Below are 18,871 nucleotides of genomic sequence, written 5' to 3' on the forward strand. Positions count from 1 at the left end.
TTCCCTAAGGACTATAACATATATGACCAAAAAAAAAAAATGGGTGGTAGGTGTGTTGATTGAGTAAAAGTTTTAAATCCAAATAAATATTAAGAATTGCAGGATTGTCCCAATTTTTCCATAAAAGCACACAAACCTAAACCTCTAATTTTTATAAACTCAAAAAGGGCATCCAAGTAGCAGCTCATGGTTGAACTTTGGACAATAGGTGCATCTCTTCAAAAATAACTAAATTATTGGTAATACTTAATGTGTTGGGCTGGTTTTTTACGTACCACCCCTGACCCTGACACTCCCCAGTACAGTTTCAAGGTGGAGATATCGGCAGTAATAAACCCAATGTTTGCCAGGTTGCCGGTGTAAAGATTCGTCAGGTTGCCTCCATCCATATCAGCGCTGCCAACCTTTGGAGGAACACCATTATTCGACCCTTTGTCTGTCCAAAACAGTTTCCTTCAGAGGAAGTCAAATATGAGAAACAACTGAGTTATTTCAGAAATGGCAGAACAAACGAATCACGCTACAAACAATCTGGAGCCACCATTTACAATTTTAAAAGCCACTGATTGTATTAAAAGCAAAATAAGACAGCTAACTTCCTTAGATGTCCTTATTTCCTCTTTTGTGAACATGCATTACCCGTGGACTGGATCCAAAGCAATTCCAAAAGGCTCTCCTGCTCCCTCTGGTTTGCCATTTGAGGCAATGAGTGTTTTCCTGTATTTCTCATTTCCATCTACACGGATAACCTAAAAACACAGTTTTATTTATTTATTTATTTGTATAACCGCAAATTAAAAACCCCAATTATGGGCCAAAACCATCTAAAGGCTAAGATAAAAAGGAAACAGCTGTCAGAACAAAGCTCGATTTCAGTTTTATTTAGAGTTTTAAATGTTTGATTTTCATTAACAGAGAACTCAGACAAGTTATCTCAAAGTGCAGTAATGAGTACTCAATAAAACCAAATCAAAAAGTCCTCACTTCAATGGTCCGGCTGGTGGGATTAGTATAATACATTATGCGGCTTATCCAATCAAATGCCAGACCAGATGGCGAACCCATGTAAGCAGCCGGAGCAAATTGAGCTCTGTCACTGCCGTTGGTTTTGATTCGCCAAATTGAACCCTAAAAAGCAGAACAAAATAAAAGATCAAGAAAAGCACCTTAAGTACAGTGGAACATGTAAGTTGTTTTTTGTTTATTCCATAGGATATAGATGGGAACGTAGCAAACAGGTCCTGACTATCAAATGCACTTCATTTATCACCTCTGTACAAGCAGAATTTTTGGGGGTTTGCTATTCTGGTGCACACAGGTGTGTTTTAACACAATGCCAAAGTGGAAATATATTAGCAATAACTTAAAGAAGAAATTGTTGCTGCCCATCAATCTAGGAAGGGTTATAAAGTCAACTCCAAGCAATTTTAAAACCATCATTCTAAAGGGAGAATATTATTCTCAAGTGGAAAACCTTTAAGATCGTGGCAAATCTTCCCAGGAGTGGATATCCTGGAATGTTAATATAAGCATTACACAATGCAATGTTCAGACAATTTCATAAATTCCCTATTTTAGACTCTAAAGCCTCAGTTCGTAGTGTCAATGCTAAAGCTTGCGAAGAGATAGGTAGAAAAAGACAACATGGCTTGTTTAAAAAGCCTATTTTCTGTATAAAGACTCACCATGCAATCACTGGGTTGAACAGAAACACCTCTAGAACAGAATGTGAAGATATGGGGGCAATAAAACTTTACCCAAATTGGGTCATGAACAGAACAGTGATCTCACACACAGCAGCAAATCTACAACAGAAAGGCTGAAACAGAAAATAATCAAAGTGTTGCAGGGACCCAGTCAAAGTCCAAAACTGCTGCTCTGGGACTTTCCAAGGGTTGTGAGAGTGGCACAAAATTCCCTCATAATACGAGAGAGTGATGAATTCAGACAGAAAATTATTAATGAGAGTTTTGCTTCTAAAGATGCTTCTACAAGCTGCTGAATCATTGTGCATCACAGTGAAGTTTTTTTCACGTCTTAAAATATTTTTCCAGTTTGTCTACTTTAAAATATCCACTCACAGGGCTCTGCACCCAATAGACATACTGCTCCTGATCATCAAAGTCTATGTCTTGTCCCATGCTGATGCCAGATATGGGAGCCATAGCATTGTTGGATGTGTCGGTGGGGTCCAGAGGAATGCCAAAAATCACAGAGTCCCTGACCACCATCAAGAAGGGAGACTCGTCTACAATAAAACAGAGGCACATCAGACATGTATCATATGATATCAAAACTGGACAATAACATTACATGTTGAAAACCTGCCTTTGATACAGGTGCGTTGGTCTGAATCCAGTTTCCATCCAGACTGACAGTGGCAGGTATAGTACCTCGGTCTCAGGGTAGACAGCAGGCACAATTGTGTGCAAAGATGCTCTCTGCAAGGGTTGATGGCTAAACACAAAAACCAAACCATTAGTTTGATCAAACTTATACTAGATGTTATGACTGCATATTTAAAGTACGTACCTGCTGGCTGTTTGATTGGATGGTCCATAACAATACCCATTGGCTGGTAGATATTATTAAAAAGAACAGTGATGTTTCCACCGTGGAACTTGTTCGTACTAACCACCTTGCTGGTGTAGCGTTCCGACCAGTAGACGCTGTCCTCAAATATAGTCATACCATGTGGGTGCTGGAGAACCTGATGCGGGCAGCCACATTTTTAAATGAAGTTTAAAATCTTTATTAAGTAACTTTTTTAAATTAGTAAGTAAATTTCACGTACCACATCACTTGCCATGACCTGATGGCGGTTTCTGCCATCATAATCACAGTAGTCAATATATTTTAAGTAAGCGTCTGCAAAGTAGACTCTGCGTGTGGTGTAATCCAGAGCTAGACCATTGGGCCAATAGACCTTAGTGCTGACAATGGCTTGCCTTGTGGCTCCATCCATGCTGGCTCGCTCAATTCTGGGGTTCTGACCCCAGTCTGACCAGAACATCAGGTAAGTGCTGCAAGAAACATTCATAGAGAGCGGTATGTCACGGCTGGTGTACAGGGTTCCCGGGATTAAAATGACAATAAAGTAATTCTAAATTTAAAAAAAAAAACATGTTAAAAATATGTTCTTACTGGTTGCGAGGATCTAAAACAAGTCCACGGGGGCTGGTTATATTTTTGGTCAAGAGGACCTTCCGATATTTACCGTCCAGAGTGGAAACCTCAATGTTTTCTTGAACAGAGTCAGTCCAATAAAGATTCCGACCGATCCAGTCCACAGCAATACTCTCTGGTACCATTAAACCACCAGAAAACACCTAAACCACAGACACATTAATAACACGTTGAAAATCTGCTCATGCGTTCAGTGCCTGTGTAGTTTCCCCGTCTCACTTACCTCTCGTTTTTCTGTACCATTCTGAAAGGCGCTCCATATCTTTTTCTCTGTGGCATCAGCCCAGTAGATTCTGGAAGTCTCACGGTCAAAGTCCACAGTCACGATGCTTGAACCGGTGGCCACTGGATAGATCACGGGTGGTCTCATGATGAGCTTGTTGGCCATGATCTGACTACGTTTTGCAACCAAAAGAACAGCAGCATGTGGGTCTAAAGGAAAGGAAATATAAAAGGTCAAGAGTCTGTGTATAAAATCCAAAGCTCCACATAAAGGAAACATATGATTATCAATACTATAACACCTATATACTTTGTTTTTGTTTGGTTCAATTAATCAAATTTTAATTATAGGACACTTTTTATAACAACTGTAACAGAAAGCTTTGCACAGGTTATAAAAGGGATTTAAATAAGTTAGAAAAATAAAACAAAGAAGAAAAACACTAGAACATTTCAATCTGAGAAAATAAAAAAATCCAAAATTATTAATAATGAAAATATTATATAGGATGAGAAACTGTGAAAATAAATAGAATAAAACTCCAAATCATGAACCAAATAAAACAAACATAGTTGTAAAAGCTAAAAAATAAAGAAAAGAAAAGTGTAATTGCAATTCTAAAAGATCAAAACATTTGGATTTCCATCCAAAATAAATTACAGTAAAATAAAATAAGATGGCTGCACAGTTGGTAGCATTGCTGCCTTGCAGCAAGAAGGTCCTGGGTTCGATTCCCAGCCGGGGATCTTTCTGCATGGAGTTCGCATGTTCTCCCCATGCGTGGGTTCTCACCGGGTACTCCGGCTTCCTCCCACAGTCCAAAGACATGCCTGTTAGGTTAATTGGTCACTCTAAATTGCCCTTAGGTGTATGAATGAGTGTGTGCATGGTTGTTTGTGTGTTGCCCTGCGATGGACTGGTGACCTGTCCAGGGTGTACCCCACCTCTCGCCCATAGACTGCTGGAGATAGGCACCAGCTCCCCCACGACTCATTTTGGAATAAGCGGTAGAAAATGACTGACTGATAAAATAAGATTGAAAATAATCTAACTTGTTTAAATATATATTAATACATGAGTAATGTAATATATATAAAAAAATGAAACAGGAATAAAATAAAGCAAAAATTAATAACTTATAATTAAAGATGTGGTGAAGAGAGAGCTGAGCCGAAAAGCGAAGCTCTCGATTTACCAGTTGGTCTACGTTCCTACCCTCACCTATGGCCATGAACATTGGGTCATAACCGAAAGAACGAGATCCCGGATACAAGCGGCTGAAATGAGCTTCCTCCGTAGGGTGGCCGGGCACTCCCTTAGAGATAGGGTGAGGAGCTCGGCCATCCGGGAGGGGCTCGGAGTAGAGCCGCTGCTCCTCCACATCGAGAGGAGCCAGTTGAGGTGGCTCGGGCATCTATACCGGATGCCTCCTGGACGCCTTCCTCGGGAGGTGTTCCAGGCACGTCCCACCGGGAGGAGGCCCAGGGGACGGCCCAGGACACGCTGGAGGGACTATGTCTCCCGGCTGGCCTGGGAACGCCTTGGGCTCCCCCCGGAGGAGCTGGAAGAGGTGTCTGGGGAGAGGGACGTCTGGGCGTCTCTGCTGAGTCTGCTGCCCCCGCGACCCGGTCCCGGATAAAGCAGAAGACGACGAGTACGAGTACGAGTAATTAAAGATAAACTAACTTTTCAGGTTATTTCAAGAAAATGCTTCATTTCAACTGTTTGAGCCAAACAGTAAATTAGTTAGCTTTGCTTTGGATCAAAATACAAAAATAGGTATGTCTGTATTTACCAACATCAGAATATCCCCATTTTAGCATTTTTCAGGTTTATTTCTGTTTTTACCTGTAACTTTGCATGTGCGTCCATCGGGCTCTAGGAGGTAACCACCTGAACAGTGGCACCTGAAGCTCCCCCTCTCATTGTAGCACTGCTGGCTGCAGAAACCAGGGATCAGGCACTCATCGATATCATCACACGTCTTGGAGTCATTGAGCAGCTGAAACCCTGGTGAGCAGGTACACTGAGCTCCAAATGGTCCTTGGATACAGCCGTCACTGCAGCCTCCATTGTTCAGTGCACAGTCATCTTCATCTTTAAAGGAGTACATTAGAACCTTTCAGTATTATGTACTTATTTTAGTTGTATTTTAAACAGACCTGGATATGTTTCACTGAGTAATCTTTAGTGAGGCATAAACTGAAAGCACAATAAGAAGAAACTCACTGCAGATTGGTGACTCGTCTGCTCCATTGGGACAGTCTCTTTGGCCGTTACACACCTTGTCTAAGTCAATGCACACCTGGTCGGTGGGGCACAGCCACTGTCCAGAAGGACAGCTGAAGGGAGGGGTCGGACAGTTCTGCTCATCACTCATGTCCCGACAGTCATTTTCACCGTCGCACAACCAGCTCATTGGAATGCACATTTTATTGGTGCACTGGAAGTTGCTGGTTATGCAGGTGACAGCCGGGCATGTATTGTGTTCATCGGAACCATCCTCGCAGTCTGGATGGCCGTCACACTCCCAGTCAGCTGGTATGCAGAAACCGTCCGTCTGGCATTGGAACTCGTCATTGTGGCAAAGGCCCGGACCTCGAGTGGCTGGAGGTCCCAAAGCAGAACGTCAAACTCTGAGCATCAGTAATCAATATAGCCGGCCTAATTAATGCACAGTGTCAGACGGAAGTTCACTTACACTTATCATGGACATAAATGCCTTTCAGTTTGAGCTCAAAATATATTTGAACCTTTCTTTTTCTAAGGTGGAATGATTATACAACAGATTAGGCAATTCGTGTCCTTGAGGGGTGTTTCCTGCATCTTTTAGATGTTTACCTGCTTGAACACACCTGAATCACATGAACTCCACATTAGCATGCTCCTGCAGAATCGGTGACGGGGTGAGGAGATTTAGCTATTTTGTGTTGGAGCACAAAGACATCTAAAACATTCAGGAACAGCGGCCCTCGAAGAACGGGATTACCTTTTTGTAGAGCAAAACTACCCTGGCACATGTAGACAACCATCTGTTCCACATGATATGCTCAAACGCCGTGACAGGACATGTTAAAAAATATTTGTACAAACATGCCAACTACTATTTGAATCAATGTCCCTTAACAAGTTGCAGGGAAGCCACACTTTGTAAATTTCCACCTCATAATCAGCTTTATCCTCAGTGGTTCCCTGGTTGTTCCTGAATATTATGACAAATCTCCATCTATCTGAGGGTGACAGTTTGGTTCGAATGCTTGAAACGTGGACACAACTGAGTGCCCTTCTCAAAGGCCTTATCTCAATCCTACACCTTGAAAATTTGTGAACTATGCTTAATTGCGAAGTCCATGTAAGGAATCTATGTGGTCAAATATCCAGTCAGAATTTTGCCAGGACCTTGTTCATAGCTTTAAAAAATATTGGGTTTCTGTGCAATTTAGTAAAAGAGATTTATTCAAATATTAGTGGATGTCCTGTATTTTTGGTTCGAGCTCATAAATCTGAATCTGTGTAGATCAGATAAAATGAGCAAAATTCAAACTTGTTCACCCATATCTTGCCTTTAGAATCAATTGATATTGTATATTGTATTCTCATTCCTCACTGGAAAAACGAACATCAAATGCATCAATGAACACCCTAAATTAAGATGGCATTCATGTCGATGATGGAAACTTCTGACGAGCACCGTAGCTATACGCATCAATTTGTCTGGTCAACATACGACAGTTTCGTTCATCTGAATGGTCCCTGCAGTCGAACACGCCATCGCAACGATAATAGGAGCTGACACACTGGTCCCCGCTGGCACAGGCAAATTCATAGGACGGACAGGAAAACTCTGTACATGGTTGGAAAAGAGAAGGGAAAACATAGAAAATACAAGACAGAAAAACTATCAGTGCTAGTTCATAAAAAACAGATGCGTACCACAGTTGTTCTCATCTGAGCCATCCAAGCAGTCCTGGTCTCCATCACACACATAGTAATTGTTGATACAGCGGTGGTCGGGGCACAAGAAGAAGCTAGGGGGGCATGTGGTGATGTCTGCATCTGGGAATCACAAACAGCCCTTAATTTAACAGATTTAAATGTCATATACGAGTGTGCAGACCTTTGCAAGGAGTCACAGAGGAGCGAAAACAGATGAAGATAAACTTACTGCAGTTTTGTTCATCAGAGCCATCACCGCAGTCATTTTCACCATCACACACCCAATTTTTGGAGATGCATCTATTGTTATCACAGGTAAAGTAGGAAGCTGCACATGTGGTTGGGACACGAGTGGGACAGTTGACTTCGTCTGAACCATCTCCACAGTCATCGATGCCGTCACAGCGCCAGGTGGAGTATATGCAGTGCTTGTTGTTGCAGGTGAAAGCAAACGGAGAGCAGGTCGTTCCTGGTAAGGATGTATGAGGCTTTCATTTCATTTATTAAATTCTTTGCTTAAATGTTGCGCATTGCCACTTCACAAACACATTTACCTGTATCAGTGCAGTTGGCCTCATCGGTCTTATCTACACAATCAAAAAGGCCATCGCAGCGGTAAGAGTTGGGCCTGCAGCGTCCTTCGTCGCATTCAAAGGCATAGTCACCACAGTCGTCAAGTGGAGGGACAGAATCGTCCTTGATACAGTCCCTCTGATTGTCCTGAAGCTTCATACCATACGGGCAGCCACACACTCTGCTGAAGGATGGAGTTGGGAAACAGAAGTGGCTGCAGAGTCCATTAGGTAATGTTTTACAGCGGCTGGTTAAGGCTGCAGGAGCGAGAACAAATAGGAGGTCAGCAGACTCATAATAACTTATATCTAAGTGCCTAAACAAGCTACTAGTTTCTTGCTTTATGTGAACGTACTGCTGTGGAGGTCAGCTGAGTAGGCCTTGATGTTCATTATGCCGGTGACTCCTTGTCTGATCATAATGCTTCCTCCTCCATCCCTCTTCCTCATCTCAAATATTGCTCTGGTCCTTGTATCAGATATATACAGGTAGTCTACAGGACAGAGAAGCTATGTGAGCATTTTACTTCCTAAAATAAATAGATTATTTAAAAGTAATATTACCTCTAATCAGTAACAAGAAAACAACATTAAAGATGTGTTTTTAACATCCCATCCTAGATTAAAATAAAATCAGCAGATTATCTACATGGGGGTCAGTTGGTAAATGAAGTCACCTTTGGACATCCAGAAATCAGAACAGGAACAAAGCATCTGTCTCAAGGAATTAAATATGAACTTTTAGGAATTGTATGGCTTTGTTATTGTAGCATAGTGTAGCCGGTGAAGAATATGAACCAAACTTTGAAAATCTAACAAAATCACCTGAATAAACTGTCAAAGAGAACGGCTGAGTGATCTGGCCGATGCTGGTAAATGTCCGTCTGTCAGTTCCCTGAATGCTAATGTGGCCAACCTGATCGAGGAGGGAATCCACCCAGTACAACCTGTCCATTCTGCAAACATAGAAATCACAGTTAATCACCTGGTGACCCCAAAGGATGAATGCAAACACAGCAGGTCTTATGTTATCAGCAGGTCTCAGAAGAAATCATTGGAATTGTACAGATAAACGACATATATCATCGTCATCCTTACACATAATCCAGAGCGAGTCCATATGGCCATCCCAGAGTTGTGTTGACCAGAGGAACAGCATTGCTGCCATCAGTGAAGGCTTTCGTTATGACAGCGGGACGATACCAGTCAGACCAGAACAAGTATCTGTGGAGCACCAGTTGAGTGAACAAACATATCTGCAATATATATTAAACTGCATACTTGGACAGTGTCTTCCAAAGTATTCATAACCCTTAACCTTTTTAATATTTTGTCACATACCAACTACAAACGTCAACATATTGGCTTATTGCGTTATGTCTTAATTGTTAAGTGGAAGGAAAATAATATATTGTTTTTACAAATACATATCTGAAAAACCTGCCACATATTGGTATACAGTCACATTAATCAATGTTTTGTAGAACCAGCGTTTGCTGCAATTACAGCTGTAAATCCTTTAGGGTATTGTTTAAAAAACGAGCAATTTAGGATTTTCTTTTGCCAAGCTTATTCAGAATGGGTGGAGAACATCTGTGAACATCAGTTTTCAAGGCTTGCTACAGATTCTAAATTCTGAATTAGATTTATGGTCTAGACTTTTGACTAGACCATTCCAAAACATGCATATGTTTGGATCTAAACCATGTTTAGAGTTATTCTTCTAGTAGGAGGTGAGCCTCCACTCAAATGTTTAGGTTCCTGTTGTTCTGTGTGACACACATGGATGTTTTGCAGGACTATTTGTGTATATAATAAATGGAGCAATTTAGGGTTTTCCTGAAATGTATGATATTACTGGTGGTTTAGTTCCAATTGCCATCTCCCTTCAGACTGGCTTGAGAGAAAGCAGGAAGCACAGCACTTGTTGTCAACCTCATGATTTTCTTTGTTTTTTACAGAACTGTTGCTTCGGTCTTTTGACCAGAATTGCCATGCATTTAGCTCCATTGATCTTCCCATCAACTCTAAAGTAAAGAATCTCCACAGCATGATGCTGTCACCACCATGTTTCACCATGTGAAGGATGTGTTCAGAGTAATGTGCAGCTTTAGTTTTTTTTGCCACACTGGGCATCTTGTTTTGGTTTTATCTGATCCGAGCACCTTCCCCCACATGTTTACTGTATCCCCTATATGTCTTGTGGCAAACATCCTATGGCTTTTATTTCAACAAATACTGTCTTCTTACCACTCCTACCAAAAGGTAATTTATATGGAACAAACAAGAAACCTTGCCCTGTCAACAGATTATCCCACATGAGCAGCAGATCTCTGCAGCTCCTTCAGATTTACCAGGAGCCTCTTGGGTCTTTCTCTGATTAATCCTTTCTCTACTCATCCTGTCAGTTTAGGTAGACAGTCATGTCTTGGTAGGTGTGCAGTTGTGTTATTTTCAGATGACGGACTGAGCAAAGCTCTGTTTGATGTTCGAAGTTTGGAATATTGTTTCTTTAAACCTAACCCTGCTGTAAACTTTACTACAATTTGAGCCATACCTCTCTGCTGTGTTCCTTGGTCTTCATGGTTCTGTTTGTTCACTAATGTTCAAACCCCCGAGTTTCTAACAGAACAGCTGGATTCATGCTGAGATTAAAATATACAGGTGGACCATATTTACGAGTTAAGTGAACTGTGAAGGCAGCTGTTTGCACTGAATTATTAAAACTATGTATCTTTTTCATTCTACTTCCCAATTATGTATTCCTTTCTGTTGGTCAATCACAAAAAGTACTCTGAGGATTTTGCTTATATAGAATGTGAAAAAATGCAAGGAGTGTGAAAAATTGTGCAATAGATCTGATGCTGTCACTGTATGGTAAATCTCCTCAAATAAACTATTCAGGATTATTTGAAGAACTCACCCTGCACTTGGATGCACTGCAATACCCTTTGGGGATCTCAGCCCAGTAACAATGTCTTTTTTGGACTTGTCTGTGACTCTGAAAGCCACCACCGCCCTGTGCGTTGATGTGGTCCAGAACAAAACCTTGGAGGTCCAGTCGTAAGCCATCGCATCAACAATTCCCACTCTTTTGCCGGTCAAAATCTGCTGAGCTGATGGTGTTTGAAGAACAAGAGGGTAAGGAGTGCCCCCTACTTACTAACAACATTTGCACAACACATAATCTCACCCCGGAGTTTTAGGTTCTAGTTACTTTACGTACACTTACCAGTGCCGTTGAGGTTTGACTTGTAAATGAGTCCTTTGGACCTGTCATTGTAAAACACAGCCTCCTCGTTCCCATCAAATTCCACAGCAGAGCCAGAGAAGGAGGGTCCGAGTCCATTTAGTGGAAGAGTGATGTCCTCCTGGAGAGATAAGTTCAGTGGGATTCCCCGCACGGCCAGAGAGGATGCCACCAACAAGTAGTCCTTCACCTCTGTAGAAAGAGAAATGCTGCGGTTACAACTGAAATATACTGCCCTGCAACTTCAACAATTGAGAAATTTGGAAGTAAATTGTAAAGTACTGAGAATTTCTCCAACAGTTTCGTCATTAAATAAGCAGAACCTGGAAAATATTGTGAAGTGTGGAACACCAACAAAAAGACAAGGGAAACTCACTAAAGCAGTTTCGATGGTCAGACTGCAGGTCATAACCATAGCGACACTTACAGCGGAAGCCCAAACCATCATTATCTGAGCTGTGACTTAAAACACAAATATGGTGACAGCCGCCGTTGTGTCTGCCACATGGGTTCTTCACTGTAACAAAAGACAGATGGAATCAGTCCATGGCAACTTGGTCATCTTTCAGGATTAGACTGAGTTGCTTTCCTGTATCACACAAAGCAAAACTTTATTGTTGTGATATGTTACAAGGTGAACGTTTGTCTTCTTACCAAGAGGCTGAACGACAGAGTGTGAGATGACAACGTGTCCTGGCCGACTGGCTGTACGATAGAGGAGCGTCGGATTGCTGCCATTAAACCGATTGGATCTGATCACCCCCATCTTGACCCAGTCAGTGAAGAAGACGTGGTTTTCGAACACAGCCATCCCAAAAGGATGCGGAGACTGTGTTGCACCGTTGAGGACTATTTTCCTGAAGCACAACCACACTTCAGACAGTGCATCAAGGGACACACGACAAAGATAGTTATTTTCTCCCCAGGTAGGAAGAAGCAAACACAAACAAAAATTACCTGTCCAAACCATTGTATGTGACAGTCTCCACTGTGTCGAAGTGGCTGTCGGACCAGTAGACCCTCTTTGTTATAATGTCGAGGGTGATCGCAGTGGGCGTGCCGAGCCTGCTTTTGACGAGCTCCACACGGTTACTGCCATCCATGAACGCCCGTTCCAGCTTTGTCTTCTCCTGGTCGGCACCCATGTCTGTGAAAAACATGTAGCTGCAAACAAAAAGCACACATTGAAAAGGGATGTTATGCAACAATAGATACATCCAGGTATCTTATAGGGCTGCAAGACATCAAGAAAATATAAATTATGATTGATGAAAGCTAATAGCTTCTTCAAAATCTTCTTTCACCATAATATTATTACACCCATCAGCGTCACAGTGATGACGAATGTGAGCTCACCCCACTGTAGGATCCAGGGCGAGGCCATGAGGAGTCTCCAAGTTTTCAGCCAACAGCGTGACTCGATTCCCTCCATCAAAGTCGCACATATCAATTCGCTCTAGAGTGGCATCCAAGACATAGAGTTTGAAGTTGATCCAGTCCATTGCAAGGTTTTGGACATTTGGGACTGCAGCAGTCAGAATTTCCTTAATGTTTTCCCCGTTATAGCTGGCAGAATAAACCTGGAAGGAAGGTTAAAGGATTTTGAATGCACTGCACAAAAGGAGTTACTGATGTTTAGAGCAAAAACAGTGAGATGTTTATCATCAAGATTGTGATCAGACACTCAACCAGACTGACCTTTTTGGTATTTGTATCACTCCAGAAGACTAAATTGCTTCGAATGTTGTAGGCCACCCCTACAGCATAACCTCTGCCCTGGGCCGGCACCAGAGTTCTGACAAAGCGTCCGTGAATATCAGCCATCATCACATCACCTCCATTGGTAAAAATTAGCTGTGGCAGTCCAGCTAAAAACACAAACAGAACCATGTAGTTGGAAAAACTGTAAAATATGGAGCATTTAGCTGTATTAAAATGACTTATTAAAAATTACAGAAACAAAAGCAAAAGACCACTGTCATCTACTGCACTCTACACACCTTTTAGCAAAGATATGTAAAAGAAATTAACCTATTTTTTAAGGCATGACAAAAAAAAAAAAAAAAACCTTTTTCAGTCCAATAACAATCATAAATGTGGGAAGCTTGCTAAACTCTATTGGGACTTTAATTTGTAGCATGTGCTTGGGTCACATTGTTAAGACTGAACGTTTTGCCTGCAAAATGTCTAGGGGTAAAACGTACCTCATGCCCACTGTTAAGTATGATGCTATTGGTCTTTTTTCTCTTCCAAAGCTCTGGTAACTTAATAAAATTATTATCTAAAACACATGCTCAAATCAATCACAAAATGGTTTGCTTGACACAAAATGAATCTCCTTCCTTGCTTATCTCATTCTCCTGACCTAGATCCTATAAGAACTTGAGTTTAGGATAGCATAACAGAGGAATGGTCAAGAATCCCTGAGACTAAGTGTTGTTGGCAAAAAGAGGGGTGGCAATATGTGAATTTGGAGGTGGATGTAAATCTGATGTGTATGTACCTGTCACATTGGCTTTGCAGACGTGACCCTGTTCCAGGAAGTATCCATCTGCACAGCTACAGTGGTGTGTCCCAGGACGATCCTCACAGAGCTGGTCACAGATCCCCCAGATATCACAGTCATTGTAGTCTGTACAGCAGAGCAAACAGTCATGTTTTATGTACAAAGGGCAGACAGTTAGGATCTAAAACCAGAGAACTGTAAAATTAAGGCTGTAAATTTAGCTCTCTGTACTGACTCATGATCAAGGATTAAACAAATAGATGGAAAGGTTTTTGAAGACCTCGCTGTGTGTTATCATTGGCACAAGCACAGATGTTCCCCAGACCTTTCTATAGGGTGGTGAAGAATCCACACATATAAATAAGACAACATGTGACTCACCTTCACAGGAGCGGCTGTCATTTGCTACTATAAATCCTTCAGGGCAGTAACAAGCGCCACCCTGAGGAGAAGGGTGGCAGAGATACTCGCAGCTCAAGGCGGAGCACCGATCCAGGCCTGTAAATAAAAACCAAATAGACCCACATCTGGCTGTTTAATGTCACTTTTTAAAGATTTGAGATAACTAAGAACATTATCACAAGGGCATCAACGTGACCAGAATCATTGCTAGAATTTAGTGAGAATTACAAGCCAACAAAGGTTAATGTTAAACTAAGAGAGTGTGAAAACAGGGAAATAGACGGTAATCATTATGATTACATTATAATCCTACTAAGTTATGAGTTCCTTGGCACCTTGATTTACTGTCAGAGGAATGTGCTGAGACTGTACAACATTCTCATTTAGAGACCTGGAGCCCTACAGTTTATCAGCAGAACAGATGGATGGATGGATGGATGGATGGATGGATGGATGGATGGATGGATGGATGGATGGATGGATGGATGGATGGATTTTTATACAATCATTTAGTTTTTCCATACGTATCCACATCCTAAATCGTGTTGAATTATTTTCCAGATTTTATCGTACTGAATAGTAACCATAAATGCACTGACATTTCCTGAACATTTTATTGTGGATTTCTTCTTTTTTTTTTAAAACATCTTCATCCAAAAACGTACCGCATGTTTGCTCTGCTGTGGTGTTGGTCTCATCTGTTCCTCCAGGGCAGTCAGGTTTGCCGTCACACACTTTACCCACTGGTATGCATGCAGTTGAGCCTGGGCAGCCCCACTCACCAGGGTAACAGTCTCGAGAGTCACTATCTGAAAGTCCCAGAAACCAAAATATATAAATGCAGAAAAATTAGCATTTTACGGAATATTTAAACAAATCAAAATGTATTATTAAAGCATTTACATTTATAGCATGTCTTACACTGTAATAACAACTAGAAATACTGTGAATTAAAAGTTTATAAATATCCTTGTGACAAAGTCTTATAGTATATCAGCTGTTATACTATAAGGCCCTGTTTTATCGTAAAACACTTAAATTAGCAATTTTGTATTTGATTAAAGGACTTTTACACTGAAATTAACAAAACAGGACTAACTTTTTCATCTGTTATAGTTTTAAAATACTTAAAATTGTCAAATTTGAAATGCATTATATTATAATTACTAAATATTGTATAAAACATTTTATTTCATTTGTGAAAACTCAAAAGAAAATAATTTTAAGGTTTTTTTTTTCTTCCACCCATGCATCTTAAAAACTGCACCATCTAGTATCAGGTCAAACGTGAACAGTATTATTTCAAACTAATAACAGATTATATAAAAAAACACTGTTTGGGACTTGAGAAACCTAAATTGAAATAGTAAAAACTCAAAATAGGGCGATTTCTACGACGGTTTTATTTGGCTGAGAAGCTGATTTTGGACCAAAAAGAGCAGAAATGAGCACAGAATACCTCATGTTAGCCTTAACTATTCTAGGTAATTTAGGTTTAGGTGGAAGGCCACATATATCTCACCACATCCCCTCTCATCACTGAAGTCTCCACAGTCGTTGAACCTGTCACACACCCAGTTCTGAGGGATGCAGCGGCCACTGGAACAAGTGAACTCGCTGCCACGGCAGCTTGAATATTCTGCAAGGTAAAGATGATTAACAGGGGTCAGCAGGCTGATTGCACGCTTGTTGGCATTTGTCAAGTTTACAAATGTAAATTACCACAGCCTTGCTCATCGCTGTTATCCCCACAGTCATCCCAGTGGTCGCACACAAACGCATATGGGATGCAGAAGCCGTTTGCACACTCAAACTGGTGGAAGGGACAGTGGTGGGTGGCTGAAAAATGAAATAGAAAATGTCTTTTAACAAGAGATTAAATCACTATGTCACTTAATAAACATCATGAATGCTGCCTGAGCATCCAGATGTCCAGATGAGCATCAGTTGTCCAAATCAGTTCTGTTCTGTTTACAGTCATATTCAATAAATGAGAATATTATTAAAAAGTTCATTTATTTCACTAACTGAATTTACTAAATATTAACTGATTAAATGCCACTTATGATCCTCGTCGCCACCCTCTATTCCTAACAAGCAGGGATATGTATTTAAATGTATATTTTTCACCTTTAAATTAATATTATTTTTATTTTAATATTTCTACAATAATAAACATCTGAAAACCAAGATTTAATCGTTTTACATCCACACTTTCAGTCGAGGATGCTGAAGATATGTATATAATTGGATGTTTGATATCAGGATTTCTGCTTTTTGGAGTCAGCGGTTACCTGGCATATCGAGAAATTCGGAGAATGTCAGCAGCTGTTCTGGCAATTGTAAGGCTGCCTGGCATGTGTGATGGGATCTTCAGAGCGATCAACACTCAGACTGAGATGTTACGTGAGCTGAATCGCAGACTGCCTGCGATCCTTACACAGGATCGCAGGCAGGTGGCAGTTCCTGGACTCAGGGGTGAAATGGTATAAATCTTGGAGAAAGTTGTTTGCTCGGATCTGGCGAAAGACCAGGAATTTGGCTGTTTGGATTCGCCTTTGAGAAGCACCAGTGAGACTCTCAAGGCTGACGGAAAATTAAGAGTCAGCCTAACCCAAATAATTATTGTTTTTCTGAATCTGGCTCCCCTGCACGGCCTTGATGGCTGGCTATCTTCAACTTCTCCTGGAAGTTATGTAAACATGACGCTCAGCTCCCTCTGCCCCCTCCCTTCCCTGAGGATATCTGTGGACCTGCTCAGAACTTTGTGGCCGGTTGATGAACATTCCAACGAACCATCAAGGACAATGGTCTCTGTGACAGAGCTTCATGGACTTACTTGCACACACTCACTTACACACACACACATGCTCAAGATAAACATATGCACCCCCTCACACCACCTTCACCGTTCCCGGCATGATGTTGTTTTGTCAACTTGTTGCTTCTTTGTGCTGAGGTTTTTTACAATCTTAAACTGTATCCTTAGCAGGATACAGTTTGAAATATGATTTGTTTTCCTCTACTTACCTAATGTGGCCTCTTTTCTCATCTAACAAGGGCAGCACCTGTGAGTGGTCAGCAAAGCCTCGGTGACCCGTCCCCCCTTGTCTTGTGTCATGATGTATGTTTGGATGGGTTGTACTGGAATTCTAATTTCCCCTCGGGGATCAATAAAGTATCTTTGAATTGAATTGAATTGAATTTAAATGATCCTTTTTGACCAAACAAAATAGCTGAACTAAATACAGGCTATTCTTTATAACTACTATAACTATAACCGGCTTTAAAGTAATGGTTTGGTGTGTTTTCTGGTAAATAAAGGTAAGTTGTAATGGCTTTTTTCAGTACATTGAGTTTTATATTGATTCAGTAACCATCCAGTTCCATTCCAGCTGTTTAAAAGTAACAGATGTGGTATAAAAAAGATACCACAGAGTGAAAGCAATGGTTTATGTGTATATTTTTTTGTTTTAATATATGACAGAATAAAGTATCAATTTTCACAAGACTAATGAAGCCAACAATAATAAAACCGTTTGTCAGTTTTCTAGCTTGTTATTGTATATCTGTGTCCTAGATTGCATGTCAACAAAGCAATTAAGAGAAAGAAAGAGTTGCTTATCTTATTTTGTCAAGCTAATTTCAGCATCCCATCTCGCCATCAATCAAAGCCAGTTAAACTAAACCAAGATGGTGTTAATCATTTGTTCATTAAGACAACGACATGCATTTAAAATGTGAATTATACTTAATATTTAGTGATTATGTATTCATTTTCTGATCTGTTTATAAAGTTTACTAAACATTTTTATGTTAAAATACAAAATTACTCATGTAACATCCCTATTTATTCAACAATTGTTTTAGATAGATGTTACATTTCTTGATGTTCTGTCTTGATTCCCCCAAACATTCCACAGCACCCATGATATGTTTTTTGTCGGTGCCCTTGAGAGTGGAAAAAATTGACCCATCCGTTTTTAATTTCTGCTCAGTGCTGGCCCAAGGCAAAGCGAACTAAGCAGCTGCTTAGGGCACCCTACAATCAGGGAGCCTCCCATAAATGGTAATTTTAACACAGACCATAGATCTAAAATGTTTAGATTTGTTTATTGAAAATTAGAAGACTATTACATTTGATTTGATGGTTTCAGAATAGATCAATGGAAAAATATTAAAAAATAAAATTCAAGATTGAAAGAAAATGGCAAGATCTGCATTATTAAATAATAACCAATTATCAGTGATTGTTTTTAAGCCAAAGAAACTTACCCCCCTCTCCCAGAATCCACCAAATCTGTATTGAAGCACTGTTAGTAGTAGTGATGGTCTCAACAGGAATGAGGGCCTAATTATTCTCAAGGCCCCGTACAACCTTGGGCCAGCCCTGCTTCAATGCTAATGTTGTCATGTTAGGTTTCGACTTGGTGGTTGAACTAATGAGTTGCTTTAAATGATCACAAGTCTAATTTATAGTCTAACCTTGAGGTAATAACTTATATTCCATAAAAATGTGTTTTATACACCTTTATCAAACAGAATTTTGTCTACTCACTGCAGTTGAACTCATCAGATCCATCTCTGCAGTCTTGTAGCCCATTGCAGTGCTGAGAGTTATTGTAACAGGCTCCGTTAGCACAAGTCTTCTGAGTGCACTGGGGATAATCTGTAAAAAAAAAAAAAGAGAGAAAAGTACTCAAGCCTGTGGAAACGTTAGAAATGAATTCAGTTTGAGACTTTACTGGAAACCATCTGCCAACAGCAAAGAGCACGACACATTTCAGATGCTACTG

General features: G+C 40.6%; 1 protein-coding gene across 1 annotated transcript in view; it reads right to left on the minus strand.

Moving 5' to 3' along the window:
• Nucleotides 1–18,871, minus strand: part of lrp2b (low density lipoprotein receptor-related protein 2b) — a 45,940-nt gene that overhangs the window by 22,879 nt on the left and 4,190 nt on the right. Inside the window, exons 5-35 of the mRNA XM_047376294.1 lie at nucleotides 18,634–18,744; nucleotides 15,798–15,914; nucleotides 15,598–15,714; nucleotides 14,741–14,884; nucleotides 14,055–14,171; nucleotides 13,671–13,799; nucleotides 12,866–13,035; nucleotides 12,524–12,747; nucleotides 12,125–12,331; nucleotides 11,822–12,024; nucleotides 11,544–11,684; nucleotides 11,150–11,359; nucleotides 10,841–11,033; nucleotides 9,016–9,141; nucleotides 8,743–8,873; nucleotides 8,274–8,411; nucleotides 7,900–8,175; nucleotides 7,575–7,814; nucleotides 7,343–7,465; nucleotides 7,137–7,253; nucleotides 5,639–6,016; nucleotides 5,258–5,506; nucleotides 3,410–3,618; nucleotides 3,145–3,329; nucleotides 2,795–3,023; nucleotides 2,533–2,710; nucleotides 2,329–2,457; nucleotides 2,082–2,248; nucleotides 985–1,128; nucleotides 640–749; nucleotides 276–453 (exon numbers count right to left, since the gene is read on the minus strand). Of these exons, the coding sequence (XP_047232250.1) occupies nucleotides 276–453; nucleotides 640–749; nucleotides 985–1,128; nucleotides 2,082–2,248; nucleotides 2,329–2,457; nucleotides 2,533–2,710; nucleotides 2,795–3,023; nucleotides 3,145–3,329; nucleotides 3,410–3,618; nucleotides 5,258–5,506; nucleotides 5,639–6,016; nucleotides 7,137–7,253; nucleotides 7,343–7,465; nucleotides 7,575–7,814; nucleotides 7,900–8,175; nucleotides 8,274–8,411; nucleotides 8,743–8,873; nucleotides 9,016–9,141; nucleotides 10,841–11,033; nucleotides 11,150–11,359; nucleotides 11,544–11,684; nucleotides 11,822–12,024; nucleotides 12,125–12,331; nucleotides 12,524–12,747; nucleotides 12,866–13,035; nucleotides 13,671–13,799; nucleotides 14,055–14,171; nucleotides 14,741–14,884; nucleotides 15,598–15,714; nucleotides 15,798–15,914; nucleotides 18,634–18,744 (5,390 nt within the window). The remainder of the gene's footprint in view (nucleotides 1–275; nucleotides 454–639; nucleotides 750–984; nucleotides 1,129–2,081; nucleotides 2,249–2,328; nucleotides 2,458–2,532; nucleotides 2,711–2,794; nucleotides 3,024–3,144; nucleotides 3,330–3,409; nucleotides 3,619–5,257; nucleotides 5,507–5,638; nucleotides 6,017–7,136; nucleotides 7,254–7,342; nucleotides 7,466–7,574; nucleotides 7,815–7,899; nucleotides 8,176–8,273; nucleotides 8,412–8,742; nucleotides 8,874–9,015; nucleotides 9,142–10,840; nucleotides 11,034–11,149; nucleotides 11,360–11,543; nucleotides 11,685–11,821; nucleotides 12,025–12,124; nucleotides 12,332–12,523; nucleotides 12,748–12,865; nucleotides 13,036–13,670; nucleotides 13,800–14,054; nucleotides 14,172–14,740; nucleotides 14,885–15,597; nucleotides 15,715–15,797; nucleotides 15,915–18,633; nucleotides 18,745–18,871) is intronic.

The sequence above is a fragment of the Girardinichthys multiradiatus genome, chromosome 10 (genome assembly GCF_021462225.1).
Source record: "Girardinichthys multiradiatus isolate DD_20200921_A chromosome 10, DD_fGirMul_XY1, whole genome shotgun sequence".
NCBI lineage: Eukaryota > Metazoa > Chordata > Actinopteri > Cyprinodontiformes > Goodeidae > Girardinichthys > Girardinichthys multiradiatus.